Source organism: Chiloscyllium plagiosum, chromosome 4 (assembly GCF_004010195.1).
Source record: "Chiloscyllium plagiosum isolate BGI_BamShark_2017 chromosome 4, ASM401019v2, whole genome shotgun sequence".
NCBI classification, from domain to species: Eukaryota; Metazoa; Chordata; class Chondrichthyes; order Orectolobiformes; family Hemiscylliidae; genus Chiloscyllium; species Chiloscyllium plagiosum.
The window spans coordinates 60,780,667-60,793,601 of NC_057713.1; the positions used below are offsets into that span (position 1 = coordinate 60,780,667).

General features: G+C 39.0%; 1 protein-coding gene across 3 annotated transcripts in view; it reads right to left on the bottom strand.

The window, feature by feature from the left end:
• The window catches only part of prkdc (protein kinase, DNA-activated, catalytic subunit), a 247,590-nt gene that overhangs the window by 213,878 nt on the left and 20,777 nt on the right, over positions 1 to 12,935 (bottom strand). For 2 of the 3 annotated variants that reach the window (XM_043688291.1, XM_043688290.1), the window contains exons 11-15: positions 7,664 to 7,810; positions 5,744 to 5,908; positions 4,880 to 5,048; positions 3,923 to 3,972; positions 86 to 229 (exon numbers count right to left, since the gene is read on the bottom strand). In XM_043688291.1, the coding sequence (XP_043544226.1) occupies positions 86 to 229; positions 3,923 to 3,972; positions 4,880 to 5,048; positions 5,744 to 5,908; positions 7,664 to 7,810 (675 nt within the window). The remainder of the gene's footprint in view (positions 1 to 85; positions 230 to 3,922; positions 3,973 to 4,879; positions 5,049 to 5,743; positions 5,909 to 7,663; positions 7,811 to 12,935) is intronic. The other variant, XM_043688292.1, reaches the window with a different exon arrangement.

Consider the following 12,935-nt stretch of genomic DNA (forward strand, 5'->3'; position numbering starts at 1 on the left):
ACCCTGAAGTTTACTTGTTTGAGAAGTTATATCAAATTTGAATAAGAGGCAGAATGTGAGAGTTTACACTACAATCCCAACTCACCTTCATTCTTCCACAATCTAACAGACTTCTGAATAACTCCAAATAATCTTTATAAGAAGGAACTCTCCATTTTCCTGTTCCCATGTTACCATTGCTGAGTGATTGTTGAGCACTAGACCACGGTTCAGCTTTCCTCATTTCCTCCTGAGGGATTAATCAGCACAAATATTTACAGTCGGTATAACCTTACATATAAGAATATAACGAAGAAACTTGCAAAATTAAACAAACAAGTTCAAAAATTGCAGGGAATTCAAAACAGTATAGTCAGTATTTGAAAGAGAAAGACAAAGATAATTTGCTGAATATTCTGCCAAAAGCAGTGAGATGAATCAGAGAAAACAAGTGAGTGTCTTGACTTCTGATTCTAAAATCGTGGTGAATCAGCCTTTGGTAGTTGATCACAACTACGATCGTTTAGCCAGTAGATCTGCAAAAACCTAGCTCTTTGGAATTAAAAAAACTCCCAAACAGAATCATGTTGAATATTAACATTTTGAAGCAGTAGATGTGGTGGTTACACACAACCAACTTAATTCCTCAAAGTATAATAAATGTGCCTCCCTCATAGGTTAAAATTTATCCCTAGTCAGCCAGGTTTTCTGGCCCTTGGGTAGCTAAATGATGAGGACTTCTGAAGTGTCTTCTGGCTTACCTGCTAGATCCATTTTTCCTATTTCATCAATACCTACCTCCACAATTTCACCCTTCCAAGCTCTCCCTTTCTGAACCTCCTTATTTGTATCTTGACCCATCCTCTATTCAGCCTCTTACCTCCGACAAACTCTGCTGTTTGTGCTCTCACTAATGCCAAACCCTGTTCATCACTGGCCCACACTAATTCTCATAAAGTTACACCTTCCATTTAAAGTTTTTATCCATGTTTCTAAATCCTTCCATGGTGTTGTCCCTCCTTATCTTTACAGCACGATAACTCTCCAAGATATTGGCAGTCATCCAATTCTGGCTTTTTGAACATCACCAGTTGTAATTATTCCAGAATTTGGTGGCCATACCTTGAGAAGCCAAGGCCCTAAAGCTCTAGGATTGCCTCTCTAAAGCTCTGTGGAGTTCTCTACCTATCGATCCTCCTTTAAGTTACTCCTTGTATTTCACATTTTGACCATATCACTTTAATGGCTGTGTCACTTTTTTATTGACTCATGCTATCTGGCTATTGCTGGCTAGCCCAGCATTTATTGCCCTGCCCTAGTTGTCCTTTAGCAGGTAACATTGACTGCTTTCTCGAACCACTGCAGTTCATGGCTGTAGCTAGGCCCATAATGCCTTTAGGGAGGGAATCCAGGATTTTGACCCAGTGACAGTGAAGGAATGGTGATATATTTCCAAGTTAGGATGGTGCGTGTCTTGGAGGGGAACTTGCAGATGGTGGTATCTGATGTGTCTGTTGCCCTGGTTCTTCTAGATGGAAGTGATCATGGGCGTGGAAGGTGATGTTGATGGATCTTTGATGAATTTCTGCATCTTGTAATTAGTACTGCTGCTAATGAGCATCATTGGTGAAAGAGTGGATGTTTTGGATATGGTGCCAATCAGTGGACTGCTTTATCCTGGAAAGTGTCAAGCTTTCTGATTGTTGTTGGAGCTGCACTCATCAAGGCAAATGAGGTGTATTTCATTATACTTCTGACTTGTGCTTTGAACAGGCTTTAGGGGAGTCAGGTGTGAGTTACTCCCCACTGTATTCCTATCCCTTGAAGCCATTGTATTTATATAGCAAGTGCAGTTAGATTAGATTAGATTAGATTCCCTGCAGTGTGGAAACAGGCCCAACAAGTCCACACGACCCTCCGAAGAGTAACCCACCCAGACCCATTTCCCTATGACTAATGCACCTAACACTATGGGCAATTTAGTATGGCCAATTCACCTGACCTGCACATCTTTGGATTGTGGGAGGAAACCGAAGCACCCGGAGGAAACCCACGCAGACACAGGGAGAATGAGCAAACTCCACACAGACAGTCACTCGAGGCTGGAATCGAACCTGGGTCCCTGTTGCTGTGAGGCAACAGTGCTAACCACTGAGCCACCAATAAGTTTCTGGTCAATGGTAACCTCGAGGATGTTGATAGTGGGGGACTCTGATAGCAATACCATTGAGTGTCAAAGGGCAGTAGTTTGATTGCCTCTTATTGGAATGGCCATTGCCTGGCATTTGTGTGGTATGAATGTTACTTGCCAGTTGTCAATCCAAGCCTGGATATTTTCCAGGTCTTGCTGCATTTGGACATGCACTATTTACAGTAACCGATTTGTCAAGTATGGGTGGCACGGTAACTCAGTGGTTAGCACTGCTGCCTCTCAGCATCAAGGCCCGGGTTCGATTCTAGGCTTGGGCAACTGTCTGTGTGGAATTTGCACATTCACTCCGTGTATGCGTGGGTTTCCTCCGGATGCTCTAGCTTCCCCCCACAATCCAAAGATTTGCAGGTTAGGTGAACTGGCCATGCCAAATTGCCCATAGTGTTCAGGGAGGTATAGGCTTGGTGCATTTGTCAGGGAAAATGTGGAGCAATAGGGTAGGGGAATAGGTCTGGGTGGGATATTCTTCGGAGGGTCGGTGTGGACTTCTTGGGCCAAATGGCCTGTTTCCCACACTGTAGGGATTCTTTGAAGAATGGTGCTGAACATTGTGCAAACATCAGCAAACATCCCACCACAACAACAACCACCACCACCCCCCACCCCTTGCCTTTATGATGCAGGGAAGGTCTTTGAAGAAACAGATGACGTTAGTTGGGCCTAGGACCTGAATATTGCTTTATAATACTCCAGTGAAACACCTTGGGGCATATGATTTTGTTAAACACACTATATAAATCCAAGTTTCCATTTACATTATGAACACTGCTTCTGGTCTCCTCAGAAACTAAATGAAATAAGTGTTAATATGAAAATGCGCATAATGTTTGCAGAGGACACAGGTACAGGAATATTTTCAACCTGCTGGGCAAATATCATGCCCAACAGGAGTTGCAAATGGATCTTTTCGACTCTCCTGAATGATTTGAGATGTCTCAAGCAACTTGATGTCTCATCTGAATAATGACACTTCTGATGAGCTTGCACTCCCTCAGTGTTGTAGTGTCAGCCTTCAGCTGTCCTACAGACGAGCTTGTCCTCACTATGTCCAGGCCCAAGGCAAAAATTTTACCAAGCTGGCTTAGCTGATGTGTTCAGTCAGCTATTAGTGGTTTTGAAAGCCCACATAGTGGACTTTATGAATTGGAAGAAAAGTGTATCAGTCATTTCAGTCATGTCGGAGCAAAGCTTTAAACATGAGTTGAAGAACCACAGAATAAAATGAAAAGGCAATGGACAGCGAATGGCAGAATCTGTTTCAAGAGTCAGATAAATAACAGAGGTGCCAAATTTTTGAAGATCAACAGTTAAGGAACTACTAAATTTTGCACTGTATTTGGTGGAACATTGCAAGATAAAAACACAAATGTCAATAAAGAAAGGTAGCAATAGTTAAAGTGGCAAGACACAGGATCAGCTCACTAAGTATTTTAGTACTTACAGTTTAGGAAACAAAGACATTTTCTACACATTTTAAATACTGAGCACAACAGATATTGTCTCTGAACTAATGTTTTGTTAATACCGGCACAAAATTCCTTTCTTGCTACATTAACAGAGGCATTGGCTCCTATTGAGAATATATCTTTCAGTGCCTCAGTTTAATTGTGATCAAAAGAATTTCACTCTCATTCCTTAAGCAATTTTATGCTAATATTTACACATGCAACTTTAGTGCAACTGGTCATGATTGTTGTCGAAGGAAGCAGAGGTCACGGAGATTTTTCTTACCCCTGGAAGCAGAACTGGCTTTGAACAAACACGAATTAGACCTTGATGCACTGAAACAGAATGTTTTTAAAAAATTTAAATAAAACAATAACTAACAAAATGCAAGTTTGCCAGTTACAGACAGGGGTACAGTTTCAATTCATTTTTGTGCAACAGTCATAAGAACAGTCAGAGTAGTTTCCACAAATAGAACTTTGAAGTTTTGATTTGGCACTCCTGAATTGATTGCCAGATATTTAAGAACAATCTTAACACTTCTGCCATGTAACAGTTTGTCATTCTGCTTTAAGTAGAAACTTGCTGTAGGTCAATAATCATCAATACAATAGTAATGAACTTATTTTTTCATTACATCAACAGCTATGTGTATAAGCACAAAATGTTCTTGCTCCCAATCTGAACAGCAAAATTCAGTTTCAATTTGAATCTATAATAATAGAAAAAAATTAGAAATACTAAATCTAAATATTAAACTCTTCACTGCTTCTGAAAATAATTCTCACTGCTCTTACAAAATTTGCATAAAAACAGAACAGAATGATGATCTCAGTCACAGAAAGGAACAGAAATGCAAATTTCTCAGCACCTAACTGAAAATTGCCAGTCACCCTACTTGGTCTCTGAATTTCAACATATTTCCTTAAGAATGGTTCAAAGCTGCTGATTTCTATTGTATAAACTGAATAAGCACAACAAAACGCATTCAGTGACATCAGGCTACACAACAGTTTCTTTGAAGCCACGAAAGTGCCCTTAATGTAATCCTATGTCAACACATCTTGGGAATATTTTGGCAGTCCAGCCAAAGTGATCATTCCCAGTGTTGACAGAAGCTTGATGAAACCCACCATTGGTAAATAGACACAAGTTTCCAAATCACCAATGCAGACAGTGCACCGCTGACAAGAGACTGATGGAACAGTTTAACAAATTTGAATATTGGGGATTGGTACTGACCTACAGTGCTAATAAAACTCCAGAGAACAGGGCCCTTTCCTGCAAGGGCTATGAACAGTTTAATTATGGAATGACAACAAACTGGCTGCATCCTCACACTGTATAGTGGGAAGCTGTCAATCTGAACAACCAACAGACGTTCTAACACAGAAGTATAAATACCAGGGATCTGCAAAGGAAAAGTACATCCAATAATTATTAAAATGCAAATGACATTTTTAAAAATGAATCAGAATATACAAATAGTTAACAAGCTTTTTATTGTTCTATGTTATCACCACTAAATGCAACTGAATTTGCCTTTCGCTGTTTTAAAAATTACAGTGCAAATGAGTATTTTTAACTAGGTTTTGAGGACAAATTTTAACAATAAATTAGGCTCTTCAGTAACTAAAATATTAAGTCTACTTATTCTAGGCAATGCACTGGTATCTTGTATTCCATGGTGCAGAGTAGGAAGACACGGCCTATAGGTGCGATTCCTATGTGGTGAGCTTTAAATCTCAGCCTTACAACTAGTGAATATACCAAACAGAAGTAGGATTCAGCAATCATAATGATGATGATGATGATAAAACAAAAGATTTACTCACCTTCAAGTGACTGTACAGTGTGTGGCAATGGAAATTATTCTTTTAAAAAATCAAGATGTAAATGAAATACTTACTTGAAATCATTAATGATTTCACAGCTTTGCATATATTGCCATTAAAAGATCATTCATAATCAATTAAATAAGTTGAGAACTACAAATAAACTTTGAACTTACGTGCGTTCTCAAAACACAAAACTCTACATGGAAAAAAAAGACAAATATGGGATGATTACAAATTTTCCAAAGAAAATAACACCACGTCAACTTACTTTGTCCATGTGGAAGATGACACTTGCAATCGAGTCTAAGAAACTGGGAAGCTGATAAATATTGTCATCCTCTGTGTCTGCCTCAGTGAGATACATCTGCTTACAACGCTGAATCAGCTCCGTGTACATGAAGTCAACATTATGAGAATCCACAGCCTTACAGGGCTACATAAGGGAATCACATAAAATAATTTGAGTCTGCATTGAGACTGTACTATTGTCATTGAGTTAATCCAAAAAAAACTATTGCACTCCCAGAAAGTACTTAAAAAGATATTGATCTGATGCTTTAATTTTCAACATTATTTTTGTTGGATTGTTACATACCAGTTGCAGTACATAAAGAAACTATCTTGTGCATTTGTTTGTGCCATCTCTCCACTCTCACTTTGAAAACTAATTCCACTGTCACATCCCCTCCCTCAAGCCTTCCACTTTAAATCCTTGGCAATTTTTTCCTTAAAAGAAATTAGGTCTCCAAATTATAAAAATAATTTTGAGTTACTGGAGAAAGTATAAAGAAAGCACAACTTAAACAATACCAAAATCAAATGGTTATATCCAGCGTGTAAGACTGAATTAGACTGGGGTTCTTTTCTCTACATGGTAGGAGGGTAATGGGTTGAGTCAGGAGCTCATCAGGATGGTTTGGATAGTGAGGTTGGGATTCTTGTTGAATCAGGTGGTCAGGGGGATACTTTGGTTGGATTGGGGGATCAGGGAGTAAAATCTATTTTTCCTCTGGAGTTAGATGGGAATTTCTGTCCAACATTTCCTGGCCGACTATTCAATTAAGTACCTGATGGAAGAAACCTATTGAAGTCATTCGTTCAGGTTTGGAGACTTTTGTGGAGAGTCACAGGGAGCAGGTGAATTGCCTATCAGACATTCAAACTTCTTGGGTGATTCCCAACTAAGTGGGCAGGCCCAGGACGTCAGGGGAGTCCTAAAGCACATCTTGGATAATACCTCCAGTATACAACAGTTTGCAGACACTAAATCTGTGTCATTTTGCCTTTTCAGGAGGAGTTTGTCCACCCTCAAAAATCACACCCCATCTAATTTAGAACTATAATACTGTTCCTTCACTGACATGGTTTCAAAACCATAGAATTCTTTAACAGCACTGTAGATGCATTTATACCCCAATGACTGCAAACTTTCAAATGGCATCTCACCACCAACTTCTCAAGGGTAGTTAGGAAAAGGTAATAAATGCTGGCTGAGCTAGTAATGCCTATATCCTGGGAAGGAATTGAAAAGGCTACACAATGAATCACAGTTAGAGTACAATTAATAAATATACAGTAGCAAAAGAAATTGCTACTTTGCACAGCAACAACCCAACATATCAAATTAAAAAAAACAGTTGTATAAAATCAAGAATAAATTCACGAGGGCGATGAATGGAGATTCACCTGCGTCCCTTAAATGAGCACGCCATAAAAGTGTGGCCGTTGGGTTAGAAGGTGCTGGCTTGAAAAATGCAACTGTACAAATAAATGCTCTTAAATTTTGCAATCATTGGTTCCAGTTATATCTTCTTATTGGATTCTAATATGTATCAAGCACTCGTAGCTCATGTGCACCATCGAGAAATAGCCAAAATTTATCTTCCTCAGCAATGCCTCAATCCTAGTAACTTAATTCAAACATTCATTAGGAATTTAACTCTCCAGTTTAATCCAAGTAAATATTATGTGTAGAAACAAAATATACCAACTGCTCTGCTGAGTAATTTTCAGTTCAACTAATGAAGCTATCACCTATTCACTGCATCATAATGCAAAAGTCAATGAGATCTTACTGTTTTGTAATACTTGAAAAATTAGCTAATATTAATGGAAAGACTTCTTTTATTTCTTTATTTGTTATGCTGTATAAACCAAGTAATAACAGGGTAAAAAAAGTGAAACATACAGCTGCAAAAAGTCCATATCCTCGGATAGCAATAGAGAGTTCTTTAGTGCTTGATTCCATTGTCCGGATAATGTCATAAAACTGTTGCATGAAGTACTGCAACTTATCTTTGTGTAAATGAGCATCTTCTGCCACCTGCAATGCAATCTGTGTATGGAAAAGATAAAGAGTATGTGCTTAACAGCTTGGCCAGTTTGAGCAGACTGCTGACGAATTCAGTGTAACAATATTACATATGGATAAATATGCAGATAAGATCACTGGCAGTGACAATGCCCCACTGCAAAACACAAAATTAGCTTTGGGATACATCTGAAGATAATCCAGTATGATCAAATCAAAAGTTTTATTTGAATTAAAATAAACTCCAAAGAAATGGAAAATCAGACACTACATATAACAGGCAGCTGGTCCAATATCACCCACAATACATCTCGCCAAAGCTGGGACAAAATTGTAGGATCCTCAAACACCACAATGCTCTTGTTCAAAGAAAAATTAAAAGATATTATCATTGTACCCAGGACACCACTGCATCAAGAATGTCTTTATAATCAGAATTAACTATTGAAAGAGTTGACACATAAACAGTAGGAATCTAATTTTAGGTGAAATTGCAAATTAATTTAATTATAAAGGTGGCATGTTTTGGTAGGAGGAATAAGGAGGACACACACTAAGTATTAACTGGTAAATGGAGCAAAAGAATTTGGAAGTGTAGATAGACAAATAATTAAAAGCAACAATACTGGTTAATAAAGCCATAATAAAACCAACAAAACAAGAAGATACATTCTAAAACAGCGGAATTGAAAATCAAGCAAGTCTTGTTAAAATGTTTAAAATAGTTGTCTGACCACATATGAACGCCATGAGTCGGTCTCATCTCCATATTAGAAAAAGAGAGTTCGAGACACTAGAGGAGGGTAAATATTTTTGCCACATGTCCCAAAGACTGTTTGATCATATCAAAACACATATTCCTTCAAATTTCACACTGGGCTAAATAGTTAACTGTAACCAAATGGCCCACAGTTGCAAAAGTCAGAAGGTAGAATAAAATGTTCCCAGTTTCTGAAAGATGTGGGCAATGACAATAAGTTGGGAGATTGTGGCAAGAATGGAAAATGAGATTCTCATAATTGAGAGAAAAGATCCAATTTTCCGCTCAAAGTTTCATCAGTTAGATGAAAATCTTGCTAGTAGGAGGTAAGGGGTTCTATTTACAGATATTAAAATCTCAATTTAAATTAATTTCACCTCATTTATATGCAGGTTGCTATTCTCTCAGGTAGCAGTGAGAAAACAGACTGCACCTATGTCTGGCTTGAAACTCAGAGCATCAATGTCTTCTCCAGGCCTCGATGTTGTTACAACTATTCCTTGGGCGGGGCCACCCAGTTTGTTATGATTGCAGACAAGATACCTCAAACCATTAAGCTCTTGAGATGAGGAGGAGTGAACCGGCTTCTCTTGATTATTTACCTACCCCCACAGTTGGTTACAACAAGTTTAATTTTAAAAGGATCCCTTCCCTTGTAGGTAACCTTTTTCCCAGAATTAAATGAACATGTTTTAAAAGAAGCCAATTTAACCAAGCTGCCTTGAATTAACATGAAGGGTGAGCCTACTAATTGCAAAATGTGAGAAGAAATAATAGCAACATACATGTAAACAGATTAGAAATAACCATTGAATCCAAAAGAGAAAAACTTGAAAAAAAAAACACCTTAGTTTTTGGTCAGTAGATAATTAAACATTAACATTAGTAGTTGAATGGTTAATTTTAAGACTTTTGGCTTTGTAAATAACTGAAACTCTTTTATCTTGATTCCTTTCGGCAGTAGCTGACTGGCACCACTCGGAGTTAATAACCACTTCCTTTTCCTTACCTGCAGCGTACTTGTGTTTAAACAGCTGGCCTCGGAGATAACAGCCTCACGGGAAAATAGTCCACATACCAGTGAGTCAGGTTACCAGCTGACATAGATAAGGGTTGAAGCCACTTTTAACTCCTGTCCTTAAGTTGCAATTATGGCTCTTGCCTTCACAACGATTTTTTTAAATTATCATGCTCATAGTTAAAAATCACACAACAGCAGGTTATAGTCCAACAGGTTTAATTGGAAGCACACTAGCTTTCGGAGCGATGCTCCTTCATCAGGTGATGTAATCATCACGCTCACATGCTGAGATAACCCCAGGAGATAAGAAGTTTGGTTTGTAGTGCATTTTGTCTCTGTCTCTGTCTCCAGGCAGTCACAGAATGTGCATTTGCAGTCAACTTTTCACTATATTCCTTTTACTTAAAGGGCATGTTGCATTGCAAAAAGAATTGCGGATATTGGAAATCAGAAGCAAAAACAGAAATAGTTGGAGAAACTCAGGTCTGGCAGCATCTGTGGAGAGAAAGCAGAATTAACATTTTGGGTCCAGTGACCTTTCCTCGGCATCACTGGACACGAAACATTAACTCTGCTTTCTCGCCAAAGATGCTACCATACCTGCTGAGTTTTCTCAGCAATCTCCAAAGTTATAATCAAACTTAAAATGCTCAAAGGTGATCTGACACCATGGTCCACAGTCATGACAATGTTAGCACCATTCCCAATCCCTCAGGACATGCTCCATGGGCTACAACCACCTGCAACCTATATCCACGAAGTTGGGGGGCTTGTCCATCCTCAATCAAGAAAGGTGGTGAGATGTGCTGAATGAGTGAGCACAAGTACAGGGGGGGGTTGAAGACTGTGTTCTTTTTTTTGGGGAGTGGGAAATGATGGGATGGGTGAGAACATTGAGTGAAGATAACACATGCAACAGTGATCATGAGAGACCCAAGTGCTTTGGTGGGAGATGGGTGCAGTAATGGAGTGAGAGTGAGAGGTAGCAGAGAGAAGATGATGGCACTTTCCTGTGTGAAGCAGACAAAGTCATTCAACTCCTTTCTGCATTATTGCGTGTTCCTCCATCCCATGGACACCACACTGAACCAGGTGGTTACTTCTGGCCAAGCTTGCAACTGCTGGTGTTGTGATATCCTCTGGTGGTCCTGTGTAAAAAAGATGTTACTCCTCTACATGGCTCCATCCACCAGGATCTCCAGTCTCCATATTCGAAGTGGGGTATCAACTTGCCATACTCAACCATGGCATTTGGAACAGCAAAGCAATACACAAAGGGCAGTTCTTGGCTTGTAGTATTTGAACCAGTGCACAACTGGGTTTCAATAAAGTTATAAATAACACAACACCAGGTTATAGTCCAACAGGTTTAATTGGAAGCACGCTAGCTTTCAGAGCGACGCTTCTTCATCAGGTGATAGTGGAGGGCTCAATCCGAACAGAATTCATAGCAAAAATTTACAGTGTGATGTAACTGAAATTATACATTGCAAATTTGATTGTCTGTTAAGCCTTTCATCTGTTAGAATACAGTGATAGTTTCACTTCTTTCATGTGTAAATCACGAAACCTTTTTTTAAAAAAGTTGCATTCTTGGGTTAGCTGTTAACAATGGTGATAGCTAGACAATATGTTGAAGATGTTGGCCCCGTGTTCTCTGTCTATGCCCGCATAAACATCATGGCATAGACAGAGAACACAGGGGGCCAACACCTTCAACATATTGTCTAGCTATTCCCATTGTTAACAGCTAACCCGAGAATGCAACTTTTTTAAAAAAAGGTTTCGTGATTTACACATGAAAGAAGTGAAACTATCATGTATTCTAACAGATGAAAGACTCAACAGACAATCAAGGTATTTTTCAATGCATAATTTCAGTCACATCACATTGTAAACTTTTGCTATAAATCCTGTGCCTTACAGGTGTGTCCTCCAATATCACCTAATAAAAAAACGTCACTCCGAAAGCTAGTGTGCTTCCAATTAAACCTGTTGGACTATAACCTGGTGTTGTGTGATTTTTAACTTTGTACACCCCAGTCCAACACTGGCATCTCCAAATCGGGTTTAAATAAAGCACCATGGCTGTGAGGTGTTAGCACTGGTGAGCACTCTGCCATTGCTAAGCACATATTGTGAAAGAGCGATGACATATAATCATACAACACAGAAAAAGACTCTTCGGTTCAATTCATCCATGCCGACCAAGTTTCCCAAACTAAACTAGTCCCGTTTGCCTGTATTTGGCCCATATCCCTCTCAACCTGACCAAACGTTTTTTAAATGTTGTACTGGCACTTGCATCTACTATTTCCTCTCGCAGTTCATTTCACATATGAATCACGCTCTGTGTGAAAATGTTGTCCTCAGGCGCCTTTTAAATCTTTCTCCTCACACTTTGAAAATATTTTGAACCCTGTTACCTTTGCTATTCACCTTATCTATGCCCCTCATGATTTTATAAACCTCTCTGAGGTCATCCCTCAACCTCCTAAACTCCAGTGAAAAAAGTCGCAGCCTATCCAGCCTCTCCTTATAATTCAAACAGTCCAGTTCCCTGTAACATTCTTGTAAATCTACTCTGCATCCTCTCCAATTTAATAATATGCTTCCTATAGCAGGATGACCGGAAATGTACACAGAATTTCAAAAGTGGCCTCACCAACATCCTGTACAACTGCAACATGACATCCCAATTCCTATACTCAATGGTCTCAGCAATGAAACAAACACGCCAAAAGCCTTCTTTACCACCCTGTCTATCTGTGATGCAATTTTCAAAGAACTATGTCACTGAACCCCGAGATCTCTGTTCTATACCCAGGACCCTACCATTAACTGCATAAGTTTTGCCCTTGTTCATCTTATCAAAGTGCAATACCTCATATTTACCCAAACTAAACTCCATCTGCCACTCCTCGACCCATTGGCCCAATTGATCAAGACCCCTTTGTAATCTTAGATAATCTTCTTCACTATCCATTATACCACCAATTTTGATGTCATGCACAAACCTACTAACCATGCTTCTTAAATTCTCATCCAAGTCATTTGTATAAATGATGAAGAACAGTGGATCCAGCACAGATCCCTAGTGCATACTTAATATGATGCACAACAGAAAATTGTCGAAGCAAAGTTACCAGGCCTCAATGCAACAGCCTAAAATTGACACTTGGCAAAAGTGTGGGAAAATTCAGCCTGTAGTGTCCAACATTACATCTGATTCTTATGTTGGACAAAACTTATTAAATAATACTGATCATATTAACAACCTAATATTGATCATGTTCATAACTCTAACAACCAATTTAAGATCATGACTCACTTACACATGCCAGAGCCATATATATTCACACACAAGG